Raw genomic sequence first — 23349 nt, 5'->3', positions numbered from 1 at the left:
CAACTGAAGCCTCAGTATGCTCGCAATTTTCCTGGGAAATTGAAATTTACTTACAATAAATTGTATCTCAACTTGTTTTATTTAGTTTCATTTCATAAACAATTTCAGGAAAATTAACATCAAATTCATTTTGTTCCAATTGATTGATAAAAGAAAAAAATATGAAATTGGCTAAAAGGCTAGTTTCTAGATCTTTAAAGAGTAATTAAAAAAACATAACAATTTTTCTTCAGTTGCGTGTTGACCATGAGGGGGGTAATGCAGTTTTTCTAAAATAATAACAAAACTACGTACTTCTAACGTGATTATTATGATAGAAACGTAAATAACTTCATTAACTGCACGAATTGCCTGTTACAACGATTTACTGGCTTTTATTGGCGGGTAAGTCAGATTTAAACATAAGTTTTATAAAAAGTGAAAGTATTAAATTATAATACCTAACTTGTGTTCCGTTTCTACTGTGTTTCAAGGGTTTTCCCTTATATTTCAACGATGAATAATCACTGTTTATCTGTAAAAATATATCTAAATATGAAATAAATATCTGTGGAATATAAATTTCGCGTAAACAATAAATTAAAACAGGTTTTTTTGACCTTAACTTTAGTTAAACTCCATCGAAACTCGATTTGGTACGTGATCAACCTTGGAATATTAGTTCTTATTATTTGTTCCTGCTTAAGAAACTTGCTCTACTTTTGCTGGCTTGTAAAAAAAATATCATATTTACTTTTTGTACGTGTAATTTTTGAATGAAATAAATTAAGTTTAAGCTTTTAAACTACGCTTAAATTTTATCCCAAGAGTAAATCCCGAAGCTAAAATGCTAATGGGAAAAGTTAAAGTTTGAAAATGACTCTTTTTTAATTCATAAACTTTAAAAAAATTCGTCAATTAGAATTTAAATAGAAAACTTTTAAATGCATGCATAATATATGTATTATGCAGAGCTGTTAATATTTTTCTTGATAAAAAAAGGTTAAAGATCTACTTTTTTTGCAAAAATAAAATTACAGATATTTATTACTTTTCCTTGAGAATATAATTTTTAAATTTGTTACCGGTTTTACCGATCAATATATTTTTCTAAAAAAGGTCAAATACATATTTTACATTAAATTAACTTAAAATACAAAATGTTCAATTTGGTAAGTTAGAACTCTAAATTACAAATGGTTATAATTTCTAGCAAACACACATCCGCTAAGTTATATTATGTATAGTTTTTGTTTGTTACAGATTACAATACTCCTCGCAAAATGGTCTACACAATTGTAATTTTTGTATTAGCAACACTGCCACTTTTGAATTCAGAATACATTCCACCTGGTCCTGCATATTCATGCCCGAAGGAGACAACATTATTGTATCCCTGTATTTGTGAGAAAGGAACAGATTCAGGGCTGTATATACGTTGTGAAAATGCAGGTTTGGCTCTTATCAGTGTGGGAATTGGCAACATAGCTGGTATGGGGTTGCCAATAGAGAGACTGTTGCTGAAGGAATGCAAATTTAGTAAGTTTAGTATTACGATTTGAACATTATTTCATATTTAACAAATTTTTCCATAATTGATTAATTCACAGACAGCCCAAACGCTGAACCATTGAAATAATCTTTCTATTTGTGGAATACAATATTGTTTTACATAGTACTATTTTCTCCATTCACCTACCTATGCAACTAATAAATAAAATATTCAATAAAATTTAATTGTCTATTACAGCAAACCTCTTTGGCTCATTACTCCATAGATCGACTGTACGTATCTTGGAGATAGTGGACACACCTATTACGAGCATTGAAGAGTACGCTTTTGCTGGTGTAAACAGAACATTGCAGGAGATATACTTGACAAATACCAAGCTTATCGATTTTCCTAAGGAGGCTTTTAAGGTATGATCCTGTATTTGAAAGTGCTGTCTTACTTTAAATTTAAATATGGTTTATTAGAGTTCTGTGCTAATCTAGAGCTTTTCTATACAAACAGACAGATTCAATCCATATCAAGTCATATACTACACAGCTATGTACTGATCCTGAGCTTTATATACATAGACAGTCACACACACCTAAATGAAAGGTTTATACTGTAGGTAAATTTTTCTAGTTCCTTGGTGCTCCAAAACGATTACAAAAGACATTGTCAGCTGCCTAAGAAAAAGATGTTACGAATGGATTATGTTCTGCATTATAATAAAAAAAAAACTTATATTAGATTTATCTAAAGCCTTCGTCAAACAGAACGCTTACTTAACGTCGCGCTCTTCAAATTGACTAGATGAGTCTAGCGCTCCTTGACGCAACGCATTCGCCAAATCATAGTGCCTTTCCATAGCAGTGTGAAAATTTAAAAGTATTGAGAAATCGAGTGATTCAGATGTGGCATTGTATAAGCATGGGTATTTTCTAACTATTAATATCATTTTTTCGGGCATTATCTAGTATTTTAATACACATTCACTCGGACGCTAAAATAAAATTTGTAAAAAATTACAACGCCTGACGTCAAAGCGTCCTAACGCCGCGACAGAGCGTTGCGTTCTTATAGCGCTGGGGCTCTGTTAAACGGTATGTTATATTAGTACAACACATCTCGGCGTCATAGCGCCGTCAGCTTAGCGCTCTGACGCGCGCTAATTACGCGTTCTGTTTGACGAAGGCTTAAGACATCCTACCTATACAAACTTATTCTTCCAAAAATATTTTGATTTCGAATCAAATTCAACAGCTTTATGATACCGTATAACCGATGCCACAGCCATCTAGACTGCTGTCTTTTGCAACTCTAAATAAAAATCCTCTCTGCTGTTTCAGATCTTGGGCAACCTGTCAGTGCTGTCTATTGATGGACACCAAATGACTAAATTGACTAAGGACATGTTCGCCGGCAGTGAAGCTGTGGGAAAACTCGAGAGATTACACCTTGTCAATGGCTTAATATCTGATATACCCATAGAAGCATTTCAGGTTTGCTCCTTTATTTTATGAACTAGCATTTGCCCGCGACTTCGTCCGCGTGGGATAGTTCACAAATAATGCTTTATTATAAAACAAATTTGGTTAGCATAAAAAATGTTATAGTGAGCCAACCTTAACATATAGACATATATTTTACTGGTGGTAGGACCTCTTGTGAGTCCGCACGGGTAGGTACCATCCCGCTTATTTCTGCCGTGAAGTAGTAATGCGTTTCGGTTTGAAGGGTGGGGCAGCCGTTGTAACTATACTGAGACCGTAGAACTTACATCTCAAGGTGGATGGCGCATTTACGTTGTAGATGTCTATGGGCTCCAGTAACCATTTAATACCAGGTGGGCTGTGAGCTCGTCCAACCATCCAAGCAATAAAAATAAAGTAAAAAAATGCTGTCGCGGACTTTTTTTTTAGATCTTTTAAAGGGGAACAATTCATACAATATTTTAGCGAAACTGTAACCGTTTCTGCAGCGCACGCAGCGGAAGCTCTCAAAAGGGAAAAAACCTCGATTTTGGAACATTATTTATTGGTGCTCCGCTTGTATTGTTCTTAGCGTGATGTTGTACAGCCTATATCCTTCCTCAATAAATGGGCTATCTAACACTGAAAGAATTTTCAAATCAAGAAATTTCAAATCGGACCAGTAGTTCCTAAGATTAGCGCGTTCAAACAAACAAACTCTTCAGCTTTATAAAATTAGTATAGATGTGAAGTTAAGTGACATTTAAAACCCTCCAAATCACTGTCTTATCTTTGAAACCGGATTGCATTGCCACAGAAATAGGAAGGATGGTGGTGTCCATGGTGGGATAACGCCCTGCCACCAGTGAGTATCATATTTGTTGGTGCTTTTATTTACAAAACAATATCAGGATGACTTGTAAAAGGTAGCCATCAAGAAATAGATGAGGGGGCCGAAGATCCAGGGTCAGTGGTGTAAATTGAGAGATGTTTGTGGTCCAGCAGTGGCCCGTGGACTAATGATGATGATGATATTGTTTCAGAACCTGCGTAAGTTAAAGAAGTTAGATCTGCACGGAAACAGGCTTGTGACCTTGAAGAAGAATCAGTTCAAGGGACTCCGGGACACCGATGTCTTGGATCTGAGGTGATATACATATATAAATATGTGTTTTGTTGTATAAAGGTGTGAACGGGCTAACAGCTCACTTGACGTGAAGCAAAAAAAAAAAAAAATTACATGTGTGCAATTCACACGTGGTAGAAGTGAAACCTTCCAAAATTAAAATACAACTATCCTAAACGTCTTAAGTATATGTAAAAAAATTTGTCATTAGTAAATAATTGTAAGGTAGCGCCCTCTGTGAATTGATATTTTAATTTCACGTATAATCCTAAATTAAAATTCACTACAAGAGCTTTCATACACACGTTAGTATTAAAAAATCTCACAGATGGCGCTGTATTAAATAGTATGTATATTTCTGTCTCACTCTTTGCTGGCTTCATCCTACACATTTTTGTATTTGTGTCTCTTACCTGTCGTTTTTTCCGTTGCATCCGGTTTGAAATCACAACGATTCTAAAGAAGTTTTCACTTCAAAAATTGTGTCCCAATTTTCAGTCACAACAATATCACGAGGCTGGACGGCACTCACATCGGGGACCTGACCAAGCTGGGCTGGTGCAACGTCAGCCACAACGACATCAAGGAAATACCCCGGTAAGTTCCCGCGGCGTCCCTCCGGTGTGCTTAGTGCGAGTTTTTTAACGTTCTCGATAGCGTAAAAGTTAACTCAGATTTGTATGGAGTATGAGCAGCGCCCCTAGCGGCAAACGTGGGCAAACGATCCCATCCCATAATGAAATAAAAAAAAATATATTCAACATAAATGAAGGTACATACTTCTTGAACGTCAAAAAGAACTACCGCCAATTCACAAAAACTAGCCTCCGTCCTGAGAAGAACTGGCAAGAAACTCAGCGGGCTTGTCTTTTTTCTTTTTTATTTATCTTTTTAATATTAGATTTTTGTTAAATATTCGTTTTTACAATGAGTATTATAACGTATACATACAAATATGAGCTAACTTTTACGCTATCGACAACGTTAAAAAACTCGCACTGAGCACACGGTCCTCGCCAGTCCCGTCAAACGCGTCATTTAAGATCCTCCACTGACGGTGCTTTTAGGTACATCAAGCACCGGTCATCGTTCTTGTCGAACCCGTCGCTTGCGACGAAGGGCTCGGCGAATAAATTAACCCACAGACACAGCCCGCTGAGTTTCTCGCCGGATTTTCGCAATGGGTCGCGTTTCCGATCCGGTGGTAGATTCTGCGAAGAACTTGTTAAGGCTAGTGTTAGCAACGTCACTAGGCTAGAGCCCCGTGAGCTCTCCTACTAGTTCTATGAATCTGTGTGGTAGTTTTTTAATGGTGAACAAAGTTTGTCACAGAGCGGTACATCTTAATTGGTGGCAAGACCGATCCCCGCGAGGTCGGTGCCATTGCTAAATCTCGTGGAGCGGCCATCCGCCATCGTTTGCAGGGTGGTCGTTGCTCTGAAGCAATTAAGCGATTCCACTACTCGACGTTGCCAACGGTGGCATATAAGGCACAATCTGTAATTTACAGAAATCACTTCTCTTTTTGTCTCATCTCTATCTATAATCTCCCTGTCTAACTTGTTTTCAGATTATTTTTTTCCAGAAAATTTATACTGTCATTCTTCTGTGGCTATTGAGAGCAAGATTACTTTTCAGTTTATTGTAAGTGGTTACCATCGCTGATAGATCGTAGCGACGCGGCTGCTACTACAAACCTCACATGAAGAAGCACCCGACAGCGCTGCGACCGTGGAGTGGAGACCCCACTGCTGGATGGGGTGCGGGGACAGGTTGAAGTGACGAGGCTCTCTGGTGGGTAGAACGGAGACGAAGGTATCACCCCAATGGGGTTGTCAAACCCCTCCATGGAATTCACGATACAGATCACAGGGTAAACTAAAGTACAAAAGCAACAGACAAACCTTATGTTTCATTTCGAATGTTTTACTTAAAGTATGCGGCGACAAAAAACGAGTCACTCACCCTACTTTGTCCTAATTATTTGGTCGGTTTTTATGGCACTTACCCACAAAATTTTAACTAAGTCATTATAAGGCAAATGTTTTGGCAAATTAATTTGAACCACAATGTAACATGCCAGTTGGAACTCACAGCGCGTTGTCTCTGAGGTCGGTTCTAACAAAAGCGCCACAGTTCTGGGAGGATCCGGCGAAACAAAACGTCATGGCTTGGCCTAATCTAACTTGTTCTTTTAAACGTTCATCAACACCACATTATAAGTTGCCAGTAGAAAATACAATAGGAATAACTAAATGAGGCGGTCCGGAGCAAGCCTCGTGTTCCCGCACCGTACCGTCTGTTAAGTGACCATTGACTTTATAATATGCCTAACAGTACGAATGTTCCCAATAGGTTCTTTGACCCATGTATAAGTCTTGTGTCTGGTATCAAGGGTAAGTCTTTGAAAGGATAAGGTCCTTGGGAGTTCACGGAGCTATTTCGTTGTTTATTCCAGGGGGATGTTCGCGAGGAACAATCTACTGAAAGTCCTGCATTTGGACAATAATAAATTGAAGAAATTGGACACGAACAGTTTCCGAGGAATGAGGTTTTTGAGGTACGGGTTTTTGTTTTCGCAGGGAAACCGTGACAAACCGCCACGCGGGTCGGTCCTTCGTTCTAAGGACAGCCCGGGACGAATAGATATCAAATGGTCGAACTTTTTTTATTTTTTATTGCTTAGTTGGGTGGACAAGCTCACGGTCCATCTGGTGTTAAGTGGTTACTGGAGCCTATAGACATCTATGACGTAAATGCGGCACCCACCTTGAGATATAAGTTCTAAGGTCTCAAGTATAGTTACAACAGCTGCCCCACCCTTCAAACCGAAACGCATTACTGCTTCGCGGCAGAAATAGGCGGGCCGGTGGCACCTACCCGTGCGGACTCACAAGAGGTCCTACCACCAGTAATTATGCAAATTATACTTTTGCGGGTTTCATTTTTATTACACGATGTTATTCCTTCACCGTGAAAATCAATCGTGAACATTTGTTGAATGCGTATTTCATTAAAAAAATTGGTACCCGCCTGAGATTCGAACACCGGTGCATCGCTCAACACGAATGCACCGGACGTCTTATCCCTTAGGCCACGATGACCTCAAAATCTATTAGTTGCTTTTCATCACGTCTGTCAGAAGAGTTGATGTCGGTACTATTTATTATTCTAAGGCACACCCGAAATTCGTTGATCCTTACTAAATCATTTCTTCTACAGGCGTTTGTTCCTTCAAGACAATCAGATCTCGGATATAGGCAGGGGGACCTTCTCGGCCGTGACCAGAATAGGCACCGTGGACCTGGCGAGGAATAAAATCAAGAAAGTCGACTATCAAATGTTTCAATCGGTCAAATTTGCTGACGTGAGTATCGTCTGGTCTAGGGATGCTCAGCTCCGTAGGGGATGATGTCACATATGCCCATCGCTGGGACTCCTGATACTGATGGACATGGGAGTTGCCCACAGATTCCGCTGCTTCCGATGCTTATGGTTTTGACTACGAAGAAAACATCGTCCAAGGAACAGAGATCCAACGCGAGTCTGTCTTGTAAATGCTGTTAGCGCGAGTCAGCTTCTAGAAGGATCTCTTCTTGGAAACCTTGCATACTGTAGATTCCTGCATTTCAGATAGTTGGTACTGCGCTTCATACTGGCTCCATACCATACTATTATTGAAATATATATATTTATTGCTTAGATGGGTGGACGAGCTCACAGCCCACCTGGTGTTAAGTGGTTACTGGAGCCCATAGACATCTACAACGTAAATGCGAGATCCACCTTGAGATATAAGTTCTAAGGTCTCAAGTATAGTTACAACGGCTGCCCCACCCTTCAAACCGAAACGCATTACTGCTTCACGGACCCACAAGAGGTCCTACCACCAGTCGCTCCCGCAGCTGACACCAAATGCGTTCCGCAGACGATAAACTTGGCGGAGAACGAGATAACCGTGATCGAAGCCCAGGCTTTCACGGACCTATATCTGGCGACGGTGAACGTCTCCCACAACCAGCTCTCCAAGATCGAACCGAAGGCCTTCCAGAACTGCAACAACCTGACTGTGCTGGACTTGCGCTACAACAACCTGACGGTCATCGATAGGAGCGCCTTCGACGAGAACACATACGCGTATGAATTGAACGTCGCCCACAACCACATCACGGATTTCAGTCAGGTGAGTTTGAATAGAGACGGAAATGTAGCAAATAGGCAGAGGTTTGACTGTCACCCTGGCGTTGCTGACGCCCATCAGTGACGGTAACCACTCACCATCGAGTGGGCCGCATGCTCATTTGAGGATCTGAGGAGTACTCAGGATCTCGTGTGCACGTATGTAAGTCTTTCCATGAGGATCGATCGGCTTTTGGATGCTGTCTCCAACAGCCCTCTCAATAATGTCTGACCATCTTGTTAGTGCTCTGCCTTTGGCTATTTTCCTCTCCGCTCCTCAGCTTATTAAGGCAATAAAAAATAAATAAAAACTTAACGGTACTGTTTTTGCTTGTTTAAATATTTAATTTGTAATCGTTTTATTGGTGCAATCAATGGTAAGGACCCTCCTAACCCATTAAGGACACTCCTTACGGTTATCATTGCGTCCCGGTCGGGGTCATATTTTCTGTTTCCAGCAACCAAAAGTGTAGAATACTTTAATCGTTTCCGACCGGGGGTACCACGGAATTTAACGTGCAGTACAGACTAGTAAACATTTTTTTTTTCTTAGATGAGTGTTTACTGGAGCCCATAGTCATCTACAACGAAAATGTGCCACCCACCTTGAGATATAAGTTCTAAGGTCTCAAGTATAGTTACAACGGCTGCCCCACCCTTCAAACCGAAACGCATTACTGCTTCACGGCAGAAATAGGCAGGGTGATGGTACCACCGGCGCGGACTCACAATCAAATAACACGAATTCGAAGTCCGTACTGTTGTCCCCCGACAGATCCCCATACAGAACATGACGGGCATAAGGATCTTGAACGCGACCTTCAACCAGATCACCGGGATACCGAAAGCGGCGTTTCCCAAACTGTACGAGCTCCACACCGTCGATCTGTCACACAACAACATCAGCGACATCTTCAATGCGGTCTTCCAGAACCTGTTCTCCTTGAGGTGAGTAGTCCCCGGTGGCTGGGTACGGCAGGTGTGTAGCGCGAAGCATCGGTGGTAGGCCATATTGAGAGCTCGCACTAGGGGACAGCACTATCCCCCCCTATTTCTGTTCCGAAGCAGTCATCCGTTTTGGTTTAAAAGTTGGGACGGTCGATACTCAATCTCAGCTATCGAAGTTTCAATCGAAGGACATGAGGCTTTTTTTTTATTTATTGCTTAGGTGGGTGGAGGATCTCACAGCTCACAGCCCACCTGGTGTTAAGTGGTTACTGGAAATTACCCAAATTATAATTTTGCGGGTTTAGTTTTTATTATACGATGCTATTCCTTCACTTTGGAAGTCAACCGTGAACATTTGTTGAATACGTATTTCATTAGAAAAACTGGCACCGGCCTGGGATTCGAACACCGGTGCATTGCTCAATACGAACGCACCGGACGTCTTATCCTTTAGGCCACGACGACTTAGAAGACCCCACTGAGAAGATCCGGTAAGAAACTCAGTGGGCGGTGTCTATGGGTTAAATTACTCGTCGCCCTTCGTCACAAGCGACGAAGGGCTCGACGAGAACGATGACCGAAGCGGATTTTTACTGATTGTAGGACCTCTTGTGAGTCCGCGCGGGAAGGTACCACCACTCTGCCTATTTCTGTCGTGAAGCAGTAATGCGTTTCGGCTTGAAGGGTGGAGCAGCCGTTGTAACTGAGACTGAACTTATATCTCAAAATGGGTGTCGCATTTACGTTGTAGATGTCTATGGGCTCCAGTAACCACTTAACATCAGATGGATATAAGCAATAAAAAAATAGAACAAAACCGTATGCACGTGAATAGCCCGCATAAAACAGCGAATAACGCAGTCTGGTTCCGGTATTTCGTTGTAGATTCGTGAACCTGAGCCACAACAGCTTGGAGCGCATAAAACCCGCCATGTTCGGCACCCTACCCACCGTCCTAGAGCTGGATCTGTCGCACAACCTGCTGAGCGACGTGTCGAGGGGCGGGCTCGCTAAGCTGGCCAGCTGCCGCCTCCTGGACATGAGCCACAATCAACTGGAGAAGATATTCCAGATACCCATCAGTTTGGGGTGAGCGTCTGTTTTGTTATTCGAAATTGTTTCACATTGCTAAATAACGTAAAGTCGAAAATCGTATAGCATATTGACAAATTTTTGCAAAGTTGACATCTGAGAGTTTGATTAATTCATAAATAATATAGAGGCAATCGTTAAATTAAAAGTTCCTTTAAATAATCTAAATAATTGTAGTATCTATGCTAATATATAAATCTACAGTGGTTTTTACGGATGTTCCGTTATAACTACTGAACCGTGCATCCGATTGACCTGAAACTTGGGTGTCCATGTAGAAAATACATGTACTTAATGGATAGCCTAATATTTATATAAGTGTTAGACTCCCTACACCAGTTGCGGGGGCGTTAATGATGTGAATCTTTGTGGGGGTGTGAAATAATAATGTTAATTTTAAATGCCCAGCGAAGCGGACGAGTACAGCTAGTAGGATATAAGGAGGAATAGATTTGGAAGAACTGGTTCACCAGTAGCAATAGTTACATATGACGTCATGTATTGCGATTGGCTTGACGCGATCTTTAATATATTGGATATTAATAGATTATATTTAGCGAAGTAATTAATTAGTACCATTAAAGTTTCACAAGTACCATATTAGTGAAACCGTTTTCATATTGCGTTGAGGGGACCAATAATAACTTAATAATCTCCCATATAACACGGTGGATTGGTTCCGCGCTATGAGTACTAAGGTCTCAGTATAGTTACAACGGCTGCCCTTCAAACCGAGACGCATTACTGCTTCACGGCAGAAACAGGCAGGGCGGTGGTACCTACCCGCGCGGACTCACAAAACGTCTTACCACCAGTAATTACGCCAATTACAATTTTGCGGCTTCGATTTTATTAAACGATGTTATTCCTTCACCATAGAAGCCAATTTTGGATGTGGAAACTCAACCGGCACACTGTCTCAGGTTGTTTAGTCGGCGTTCGATAGGTGCTTTATGTGGGTACATTGAGATTTGTCCGTTCCAGCGAATTGAACGTAGCTCATAACAATCTGAGAGAGATAAAATCGAACACGTGGCCTTCGATGAACGCTCTGCTGCGTCTCAACCTGTCGGCCAACATGCTCGGCGACATGCTCGCCAGCGACAGCTTCTCCAGTCTGCTGACCTTGCAGACTCTTGACTTATCATCGAACGGGCTCACCAGACCGCCGTGGGAGGCCCTGAGCAGTCTGACGAGCTTACAGTATTTATATATGCAGGTGTGATTATTTTTATTGCCCTTATAGCCAGACGAGCTTACGGTTCATCTGACGGTGAGTGATTACCGTCGCTTGTGGAAGTCAGTAATGTTAGGAGTAGGACTTAGAACTTATATCTCAAGGTGGCGCTCTAGTAACCACTTAACACCAGGTGGGCTGTGAGCTCGTCCACCCATCTAATCAATAAAAAAAAAAGGAATTGCGATAGTGTAGTTTGTATAGTATTGCTAACTTAAATGTCGTAATAACAAAATTGAGTTTTATTCAGAACTTCGCTGAAGAGTTTTCTTTATTTTGAGCTCCAGACGTCATCAGTGTCATGTCAATAGAAAACGCGAGATTAAACCGTAAAAGTAGTTTCTAATTGTATCCAGTGTCTTAGTGTGAGTATTGTCACGTTCTCGATATCGTAAAAGTTAACGCAAATTTGTATGTAACTAGAACGTTTGCCTACGTTTGCCGTTAGGGGCGCTGTTCCAATTCCATACAAATTTGAGTTAACTTTAACACTAATCATACCAACGCTTCGGGAACGTACCCATACTACGTGACCCGTTTAGGGGGGGGGGGCGGAGTCTTTAAAATACTACGGTAAGTCACAGGAGCGGGGGGGGGGTGGCTCAGGTTATTGACACGTAGTCGATTTTAGTGACAGAAATCTCGTATTTTTTCGACCTGTATTCGAATATAGCGCGCAGTGTTAGCGCTTTGTAAACTCACACTACATAATTCATTAGTAATTTAAGTGTGCATGCGGTCTTATGCAATAAAGACGAGTATGAACCAAATTTTTTTTTTCTATTTTTGCCTGTGAAATTATTAAAAATCATAATTATGAATTACTACGTGAAAACTAAAGGGGGAGAGGGGGGATCTTGGCATATACTACGAGTGATCACCGAGGGAAGGGAGAGGTCGGAAAAACTAAAAAAATAGGTCACGTAGTATGGGTACGTTCCCTTACTGGTACATATTTCTACTATAGTGGGTAGATAACAGTATACGACAAGTATTACTCGAAATAAAACAACAACAAACAGTATAATAACTGTCGATTAATTGGTAAGAGAAAGTCATGAAGTCAAGTGTGCAAAAGCAATAAGATGATACGTGCAAACATCATCGTCATGGCCTAAAGGATAAGACGTCCGGTGCATTCGTATGTAGCGATGCATCGGTGTTCGAACCCCGCAGGCGGGTACCAATTTTTCTAATGAAATATGTACTTAACAAATGTTCACGATTGACTTCCACGGTGAAGGAATAACATCGTGTAATAAAAACCAAACCCGCAAAATTATAATTTGCGTAATCACTGGTGGTAGGACCTCTTGGGAGTCCGCACGGGTAGGTACCACCACCCCGCCTATGTCCGCCGTGAAGCAGTAATGCGTTTCGGTTCGAACGGTGGGGTAGCCGTTGTAACTATAGTGAGACCTTAGAACTTATATCTCGAGGTGGGTGGCGCATTTACGTTGTAGATGTCTATGGGCTCCAATAACGATAACGTTAAAAGACTCGCACTAAGCACACTGGACCCTCGGAAACCGTAGAGAATACTATAAGGGTGTTTTCAGGATAACAATCTGACGTCACTAAGCAAGTCGTCACTTGGCAACCTGCCCACACTATTCGCGCTGGACCTGTCGCGCAACGCCATAGCTTCCGTGGAGCGCCGCGCTTTCAATGGCCTGCAGCAGCTACTGGACCTCAGGCTGTCAGGGAACCAACTGGACCACATCCCCAACGAGGCTTTTAAGGGCCTGGTAGCGCTCAGGTGCGGATACCATAGGTCCTATGGGATCCTCGTGATCCACTATCGGTGCTTTTAGGCTCTCCAAGTACCGTTCTCGTCTAGTGAAAAGCTCGACTTGCCACCCAGCGGTTAGGTACGGGAGAAAAGTTATCGCGTCGACCTGTTTCGTTGACGCCAAGCTGATTATAGCATCCCATCAATCATGTTGTACTTTTATATTGTAATGCGTACTGGCTTTTTAGCAGTGTTTGTAATGCACAGTCCAATTAAAATGACAATGAGGTTGTTAAGAGAGTTTTAAATATGAATTTGGAAGGCTTTAGAGGAAGAGGTAGATATAAGAAAAAATGGATGGATTGCGTAAAAGACGATATGTGTAAGAGGGGAATGAGCGAAGAAATGGTATATGATAGAGGAGTATGGAAGGAGAAAACATGTTGCGCCAACTCCAGGGAGAAGTGGAGGAGAATGATGATGATGTGATGCACAGTCAAGTAGAGCCCTCCTGGTCCGCTGTGGGCTCTCAACCAGACCTCCCTAGCTACCTCGTCTACAGAACTACTCTCCGTCCGGTCGCCAATATATCCTCACCCGTATACCTGTTCACGTTGCCTTCAAGTCCTCATCTCGCTTGCAGGAAGCTCGACCTGTCTCACAACTTACTGGAGAAGATCGACAACAAAACGAACGGACTCCTGGACGACTGCCTCTCCTTGGAGACGGTGAGCGCTTGTACACTGTTTATACGAGATGCGAGTACATTGCTGGCTGCCGACCGGGAGTTCACGTGGCGACTGCATATGCTGCTCATTGGATTTGTAACGAGGGCCTATTAAGCACGACGCCCGGGCTAATCGTATCGATCTTGCTACCAGGCACACATTGTTCTAGTGAACTACGTGCTTACTCATGTTGCTCAGCATTGTGCAGTCATCACAACACCGTTATATATGCGACACTACTACTGTTTCTTATTTCACTAAAATAAAAGACACTAGTCTTTTAAAGTCCACTGGCGGACGGGGTCAACGACCTAACATTACCGCCAGTATGTCGGCCTATCGTCCCGTGCTGTTATCGTAGCCCATGGGCATCATAAAGCTAGCCTCTCCGCCCTAATGAAGACGGAGTCTCGACGACCTTAATCTCCCCTGTGCAAACAAGCAAATCCATTGTATTCCCGCTAAAGACCCTTCATTCACTTTAATTAAATATTGTGATCTCTGAATGCAGTTTTTCCTCACCTCTTTTCTCTCTCTCACTGTCGTTTTTCATTCTTCCTTTTCCTCTTCGTCACCTCGCTCCGGACCCCTCCAAAGACGTAAAAGTTGTTCTACCTAGACGTTGTGCTGGTCTACGTAGCCGCTATCACAAAGCACATTCCGAGTCCCGTTCTCAGGTCAACCTGAGCCACAACAACATCGGCTTCCTAACAAAGAAGATGTTTCCGGCGAGCCCCTGGATCCCGTACAGACTGTCAGAGATCGACCTGAGTCACAACTCGCTGGCGGTCGTCACGCACGACATAACGGTGGGCGCGGGGCGCGTGCGGAGGCTGAGTCTGGCCGGCAACTACATCAACGACATCAGGAACAGTACGTGACGGTGACGGGCTGCGCGTAGCGAAGCCATAACGTCGGATGTATCTCACACTAAAAGCCTTTTCCTCTTATCCGGCGCTTTAAGTTCTATCTATGGCCTGGAACTAAAAGGGCCAAAGTCATATATCTTGAAAATGTATATATATTTTTTATTTTTTTTTATTGCCCTTGTAGGCAGACGAGCATACGGCCCACCTGATGGTGAGTGGTTACCGGTGCCCATGGACTTCAGCAATGCCAGGGGCAGAGCCAAGCCGCTGCTTACCGCTTAATACTCTCTACAAGCCTCGTTTGAAGAAGGACATGTCATAGCGCTCGGAAAACACCGTGGAGGGGAGCTCATTCCATAGCCGGATGGTACGTGGCAAAAAAGATCTTATATAAAGAAAAACCTTCACAGTCTAAAACTCTTTCGTTTTCTAAAAATGATTTTTCTTCTATGTCATTCAGTAAAGTGTGAAATTCAGTAAAAAGAAATTTCAGTTTGCTTAATATATTAATTTTATTAGATTAAAGGCTTTAAATGTTGTTTTCTCATTACATACATATAACAGAAAACGAAATTAAGCCTTTTATTGTTTATTTATTCTAGAGTACCCAATATCATTATATGTATGACTAGCTGTACCTGTCCGCTTCGCTGGGCATTTCAAAATAACATTATTATTTCTCACCCCCACAAAGATTCTCATCATTAACGCCCCCGCAACTGGTGTAGGGAGTCCAACACTCATATAAATATTATCCTATCCATTAAGTACATGTATTTTCTACATGGATACCAAGTTTCAAGTCAATCGGATGCACGGTTCAGTAGTTATAACGGAACATCCGTAAAAACCTCTGTAGATTTATATATTAGTATAGAAATTGTTTTGCGCTAAAGTTCGTGGAAGATCTTTCAAAAGCTGCCACCTAAAAGAGCACAATGCGAGGTGCGCCTTCGTACTATTTGCTTGTTGATGGCTTATTGTCTTCTTGAATGCTAGATACCAAAACAAAATTATTAGTGATATTGGCCCTATTGGCGTCGGACCACAGATATATAATGGCATATCATTAAACCTTCCATTTCTGAGCTTAATATGTTTCGATTTCGACAGATAATGCCTTAGGCATCAAATTTGCTTAGATTTCTTGAATGGGCGGCCCCATGCCCAGCAGTGGGATCAAAGGTACCACATATACCAGGGTCCAAACTACTTTTGTACCGATTTTCATCAGAATCGGTTCAGCCTTCAAACCATGACAACGCAACGCAGACTTATTGTAACGTAAATCTGTCAATAACTAGTTTAACGATCCGTCTCCGCGCCAGATGTCCTGGGCAATCTGACCTCGCTGGAGATCCTGGACCTTTCGCGGAACAACCTCAAGGACTTAGTGTCTAAAACATGTGAGTACTCTTAGTGCGTAATTGTTTTTACTGGTGGTAGGACCTCTTGTGAGCAGTAATGCGTTTCGGTTTGAAGGGTGGGGCAGCCGTTGTGACTATACCTGAGACCTTAGAACTTTGTCTCAAGGTGGGTGGCGTATTTACGTCGTGGATGTCTATGGGCTCCAGTAACCACTTAATATCAGGTGGGCTGTGAGCTCGTCCACCCATCGAAGCAATAAAAAAAAAGAGCTCATTTCCCGTCTATGGTTAAGTGGTTACCGGAGCCATTTCCAGCGTCTGAATTGTATAAAGACATTACCTTTCCATCACTGATTAGCCTTCAAACCGGAGGGAGCGATGGATTTATGGCAGAAAGGGTAAAAAAGTGGTGTCTACCTGCGCGATATTAGAGTAAACTCTATCATCAGTAAATGCTGATTGATAATGCTGCTCTCCGGTGGTCCCCTAGTCACTCACGCCCCCCTCGGGAGGATGGATGACTCTAGACACCCAGATGTGTTAGTTGTGAGAAGTCGTTGCGTGTGACGTCATTGGGGGCCAAACGAGAAAACCATAGACCAATGTGATCCATGCAGGTCGTGTAGGTCACATCAGCGCTGGGTCGCAGATAACGCACTACAAAGCTTAGCCACATATGACGTCATGGTAAAACTAACAAAATACGCTTTTATAGAAAATCCAACTAAAAAATAGAAAATAATTTTTTATTAATTTGAAATAAAAATAGTGTAAGAAAAAATGATTTTATTGTAAAAAAAAGCGGGGTGTGCATGGTAATATATATGTGTATAAATATTTTATGAACAGATATGAGTAGAAGAGTTATTTTGATAATATCCTGAAAAGCACCCGACGCTTTTTTACAATAAAATCATTTTTTCTTACATTATTTTTATTTCAAATTTATTAAAATTTATTTTCAATTTTTTAGTTGGATCTTCTATAAAAGCGTATTTTATTAGTTTATTTAAACTATTATTTATTGTCTATTACGTTTTCGTTTTGTTAGTGAGCCACCTCAAAAACTAGATCACAAATGATTATTTAAAAGTCGATTTTAATCCATTGATTTAAGGTCTATTTCTCGAAGTCCGAGCTGGTCTGTGAGATCATCCACTCGGCTGAGACGATAAATACAAAAGTATAAAACACTAATTTCTTTTTTATAGCGGAAATGAAATTCTCTTTCCCCGGGAACATAACGGAACTGTATCTCAACGACAATGAGCTAGAGGATCTCCCGGTCAAGGAGCTGATGAAGGCTGACAAACTGAGGGTGCTGGACGTCAGGGGCAACCGGCTGACCAGCTTCGACCCCCGGCTGGTCCCGAGGGTCCGAGACCGCGGCTTGCAGGTCTACTTTGAAGGTTACTGTCGTTCTCAATATAGAGGGCACGCACGGGAGGGCGCCACCGTCTCGCCTGAGGCAGCACTGATTCACAGGGGACATTCGTTTTACTGCTGGTAGGACCTCTTGTGAGTTCGCGCGGGTAGGTACAACTACCCTGCCTATTTCTGCCGTGAAGCAGTAATGCGTTTCGGTTTGAAGGGTGGGGCAGCGTTGTAACTATACCTGAAATCTTTGAACTTATATCTCAAAATAGGTGGCGGTATTTACGTTGTAGATGTCTATGGGCTCCAGTAACCACTTAACCCCAGGTGGCCCGTGAGCTCGTCCACGCATCTAAACAATAAAAAAAAAAATTTTTTTTATACAGTACTGTTACGCGCTTGGGCTCGGGATAAGGAAAACTTTCACTGAAGTACTAAATTAAAACTCTATTTAACACTTAGAACATTTACAAAACACTTTACAATTCATAATTCGCTTCTTCCGCTTCGCTTCATGTGATCCATTCGCTGTTTCGCTTCGATTAGTTCCGATTACTAACTGCTTTTGTGTCATCTCTGCAACGCTTTTATAGTCGACACGACAAGTCCACCATTATCGAGAACATTCCCGATAGGGCGAGTCGTTTCGATACTTGATAATAGATGGCGTTACATTTCTCGAAAGTTCTCCGTTCTCGGTATTACTAGTTATTTTGATATTCGTTTTTGCTATTTTATGACAGATGGCGTTACTCTTACGGGTGTAACAATACTATTGAGACTTTGACCTCACGTCTCAAGGCAGTAGGTCGCAGGAGGTCGACTTCTCTTCAGTACTTCTCGTTCAATCATTAACAATAATATTAAGGCAACGTAAAGTGGGTGCGTAATATCTCTGTCCCGCTCGCACGACTTCGTTCGAACAGCGATGACGTCATAAACAGCTGTGACGTTTCATTATCTAACTTCTACTGGAAGTTCATTCGAATCGGATTTTTGTATGTTATCTTTTTTCAATATTTTTTTTTAAAGGATTTTATGACCCGGTAACTAAGACCTTTAGGTCATGCCTTATTTTATTAATTTATATTCTTATTTTTATGAAACATGATAATATGGAGTGAAACGAAATGAAATGAAGATGATTAATTCGAGACATTAATCAACTGGGATGAAATTAAATGAAATGATATGAGATGATATGGGATGAAATATAATCTTAGTTTCATTTGGTGGTAATTTACTGAGATTTTTTCAGTGGACTTTTTTGAGGATCCGAGAAGTTACATCCAGCGGCTTTGATTCTCACATTTGTAAACTTTCACAGATACTAAACAGTTAATAAACCACCGTTATTACAGATTTAAATCTGAAGAAACACTAAATAGACAAAATAAAACAAATCACACAACTACACTCCTCGCGTTCCCGCCAAAAAGTCTTTTTCTATTTTAGATAATTTTAAAAGAAAACAATAATATCTCTATTAATTAATTTCAGGCAACACTTTGATATGCGACTGCTTCGCTCGGCCCCTGAAGCATTACTTAAACAAACTGTCCCAGACGTACTTGCGCGGCGACGCTAAGTACTCAAACGTGAGCTGCGCTGAGCCTCCGAGCCTGGAGAACGTGAGCATATTGGACGTGGACGAGGAGAGGCTGCTGTGCGCTGGCAACATTGAGACCGACGAGAAGATAAAAGAATACGGCAACACCGCGGACGAGTCATTCGATTTCATAACGGAACCAGACTTGGCCTTCAGGGACATACAGTAGTAAGTTCACACAGTTTTTTTTATTGCTTAGATGTGTGGACGAGTTCACAGCTCACCTGGTGCTAAGTGGTTACTAGAGCCCATAGACAACTACAACGTAAATGCGCCACTCACCTTGAGATATAAGTTCTAAGGTCTCAGTGTAGTCACAACGGCTGCCCCACCCTTCATACCGAAACGCATTACTGCTTTACGGCTGAAATAGGCGGGGTGGTGGTACCTACCCGCGCGTGTCCTCTTGTGAGTGTCCTACCACCAGTAATTACGCAAATTATAATTTTGCTGGTTTGATTTTGATTACACGATGTTATTCCTACACCGTGGAAGTCAATCGTGAAAATGTTAGTACGTGTATTTCATCAGAAAAATTGGCGCATCGCTCAATATACGAATGCACCGGACGTCTTATCCTTTAGGCCACGACGACTTTCGAGTTCTTTTGACGATGAATATTCCAGTTCTCAGGAGGCGATCTACGTGCACTGGTACGTGAGGTCGGCGGGGGATGTAGCCGACACGCAGCTATACGTGCGGGGGCAGGGGGGGGACGTGTTGCACGCCGCGCGCGCCCCCTACACCGCGCGCTCCTACACGGTCCCCCTGGACGCGGGGGCGCGAGGGGCGTTGGGGGGAGGCGGCGCGCTGTGCGTGCAAGCCGTGACGTCAGCGGGCGCGCCCCGACGCTGGTACCCCTCGCAGTGCCAACCAATAAACGGGCGTCTCCACCTATGGCCCAAGACGCTAAACGTGGATAAGCGGAGACTGTCCCGGCCCAGGGGACGCGCCACTAGCAGTGTCCTAGGACTCGTCAGCGACTCTATCCTGATCACGCTGTGCATATTCCTGGGGGTTTGTCTGAAGATAACTGACGTTGAGCTATGAGGACAGAGACTAATCCCACGGCTGAACCTCGTGTTTGCGTCTGACTTCAATAATGGAGGTTATCAATTCGACTGTATTTATTGTGACGTGTCTCAAATCTTTTTTCAAGGTGAAGAAAGGATTTTTTGTTGTTTTTATTAATTTATTTGATGGTCTCTCGCGTGGTTCCTAATGTTATTCAAGATCCGACCGGCGATCCCAAGATCGCCCTCAATAATACAAATCCAACTGATTTCGATGACTATGACGATTTTATAATTTAATTTCGGCTAAAGAGTGCTGCTATTCGCCGTTTTTTTTTTTTTGGATTTTATGACCTGGTAACTAAGACCTTTAGGTCAAGTCTTATTTTAATTTTAATGATAACTTTTTTCTAATATGAAATATGATATTATGAAATGATTTTTTTTATTGCCCATGTAGGCAGACGAGCATACGGCCCACCTGATGGTGAGTGGTTACCGTCGCCCATGGACTTCAGCAATGCCAGGGGCAGAGCCAAGCCGCTGCCTACCGCTTAATACTCTCGACAAGCCGCGTTTGAAGAAGGACATGTCATAGCGCTCGGGAACCACCGTGGTGGGGAGCTCATTCCATAACCGGAAATGAATTTGATTATTATGAATAATGGCATGAAATTAAATGAAAACGATACGAAATGAGATGATATGGGATGAAGTATAATTTCAGTAAAATGGTGGTCATCTACTGAGACTTTTTCAATGAACTTTTTGGAAGATACCGAGAAGTTACGTCCAGCAGCGTTTGTTTCATTTTCCCGCATTAGTGCACTTTCACAGATATTAAACGGTTAATAAACCACCGTTATTACTAATTTAAACCTGAAGAAACACTAATTAGACAAAATAAAACAAAATCACACAACTTCACTCCTCGCGTTCCCGCCAAAAAGTTCGTCTCTCAATACTAGTCCGCGACATCTGTTCACCACGACTTAGCCTAACCTAATCTATCCCAAGAACCTTGAGACCAGTACTACGGGTCTTTGAACCTAGTACAGACTTCAGCACAGCAACAAAATCACACAACTACACTCCTCGTGTTGCCGCCAAAAAGTCCGCTGTTCGTCGAGAAATGAAAATTGTAACTACCCTCAAAAAAAATTTTTCTTTTGAAATTTCCACTTGTAGTCCCAATTCTTACAATTGACGTACGCGAGATCGAACCTTACAATTCGTTGTAGTTTCAAGAGTCCGATGGCTTGTCGAGCGTCCGGGGCTTTACCGGCAAGTCGGACGTAGTCAGGCGAATGACGTCGGTAAATGGAGCACATTCCAAAAAAATATTTAATATGACACAATACACGATCAGTTTCGTGCTATCGGAAGATTCAACAAAATCACCTTTTGGTGTTGCCCGTTGACACTGTCAATAGCCGGCACCCAGAATCGTGCGTACCGAAAAAACACATGTAAACAATGATTGTCTCCAATATGCGATTTATCTTTCAAGAAATATTGAGGTGAATGAAATACCTTCACGCTATGTAGTATGTAGTAGTGCAGACAGTGTGATAAAAATAAAAAGTATTTTATTATATATATGTATGTATGTACAACATATAGACAGGGGAAGGGTTCTTTGGTTAAAGCGACATTTTAGTAATTTTACAGGAGAGAGTCATTTAAAGTTTGAAATTTGAAAAAAATATCTTAACCAAAAGAAAAGTAGTCAGCTATTTTCAATGGAGTTAATTTAATTGAAGTTCAATTAAAAATGTCTAACTATTGATGTTAATCTAGACTAATATTATAAAGAGGAAATATTTGTTTGTATGTTTGTATTGAATAGGCTCCGAAACTACTGAACCGATTTGAAAAATTCTTTCACTGTTTGGAAGCTACACTATTCCCGGGTACATAGGCTATAATCTTTTTTGAAAAAAAAATTAGGGATCCTTACTAAAACTCCAGTAATGTAACTCAAGGTGTAAAAAAATCACCTAAAATATTCTTTACATCGCGTGCCCTGCGAAAACTATTGATGATAGAATAAAATAATGTACTACGACTTTGTAGAACACATTATCATTTACAAAAAGTGTCGCGACAGCATATGTCTAACTATTATGGTTGTGCCGCAATAAGTGTTCTTTTATTTTAAAAAATAAAACAACTTCAAATATCGTTGAAATTTTTGTTAAAGACCCGAGCGGAGCCGGAGCGGGCCGCTAGTATCAAATAAAACGCACCTCTAATTATAAAGACTAGTGGTCGCCCGGTAGTCGAAATTCGACTATAATTCATTGAAATTATAAGTACAATATTAATACAATTGTACAATTTGTACAATATTAAGATTCTATTTCCAAACACTATTATACTTTTATAATCACAAATTTCGCCAAGACTACACTATAGAAAAATATTAATAAAGACAAACAATATTTAATCTATTCTCAATTTGACAACAGACGTCAAGAACAAAAGTTTGACAATAAATAGTATGCATGCGTGTGTGCGTCAAATACATGGTATGTAGTGTGTGTAATGTTTTCTTTATTGATTTAATGTATCTTTTAAGCAATATCTTAAAAAAAATATTAGCATTGTGCACTTCTTCTCTATATTCTCTATAAGTGTGGAAATTTTCATACTCCTCCGTCCGCGCGATTTTCGTAAAAAGGGATACAAAGTTTTTGCTTCACGTATTAATATATAGATAGATGTCGCGTCTTAAGCGAAATGTCGCTTAAACCAAATACCCTTTCACCCCTCGATATAAATGTTGCTAGACTAAAAAAAGCACAAGTTTAAAGCTTTAATCTTTTGTTTTTGAAATTATTAATCTAAGTATGTCCTTTCTGTGATCGTTCCGCTCAAATTATTCCAACGAATATTTTGTTTGTAAAGTATTTTTTTTTATATACAAATATATAATAATAATATGTAAAATATGTGTTAAATGAAACTAAGCCGTCCATTTTGTATTTTTTATTTTGTATTAATTAAAAAAATGAAATATATTACCTTATACACTTAATAAATGCAGTTTCTATTTCTATATTTATTTATACTAGAGGTCCCGCAGTAGTCGAAATTCGACTATAATTAATTGGAATTGTAAGTTTGTAC

General features: G+C 41.2%; 1 protein-coding gene across 1 annotated transcript; it reads left to right on the top strand.

The window, feature by feature from the left end:
* Nucleotides 1–220: 220 nt before the first annotated feature.
* On the top strand, nt 221–23261 carry conv (insulin like growth factor binding protein acid labile subunit convoluted). Its single transcript, XM_028187212.2, has 19 exons — nt 221–384; nt 1243–1518; nt 1730–1899; nt 2821–2973; nt 3987–4090; nt 4568–4666; nt 6528–6629; nt 7292–7436; nt 7998–8252; nt 9024–9196; nt 10082–10285; nt 11273–11507; nt 13085–13284; nt 13901–13985; nt 14663–14858; nt 16183–16260; nt 17433–17630; nt 19096–19372; nt 19831–23261. Exons 2-19 carry the CDS (start codon nt 1263–1265, stop codon nt 20252–20254), a joined length of 3354 nt encoding a protein of 1117 aa, XP_028043013.2. The 5' UTR covers nt 221–384; nt 1243–1262; the 3' UTR covers nt 20255–23261.
* The last annotated feature ends 88 nt before the right edge of the window (nt 23262–23349 follow it).

This window comes from Bombyx mandarina, chromosome 02 (genome assembly GCF_030267445.1).
Source record: "Bombyx mandarina strain Sakado chromosome 02, ASM3026744v2".
Taxonomy (NCBI): domain Eukaryota; kingdom Metazoa; phylum Arthropoda; class Insecta; order Lepidoptera; family Bombycidae; genus Bombyx; species Bombyx mandarina.
The sequence above is the reverse complement of the archived record's forward strand: the minus strand, read 5'-3'. Positions and strand labels throughout refer to the sequence as shown.

Coding starts and splice junctions, on each gene's coding strand:
- conv (XM_028187212.2), top strand. CDS start 1,263: ATGGTCTACACAATTGTAATTTTTGTATTAGCAACACTGCCACTTTTG. Junction 9,197..10,081: donor CAGAACCTGTTCTCCTTGAG/GTGAGTAGTCCC, acceptor ATTTCGTTGTAG/ATTCGTGAACCTGAGCCACA. Junction 14,859..16,182: donor CATCAACGACATCAGGAACA/GTACGTGACGGT, acceptor TCTCCGCGCCAG/ATGTCCTGGGCAATCTGACC.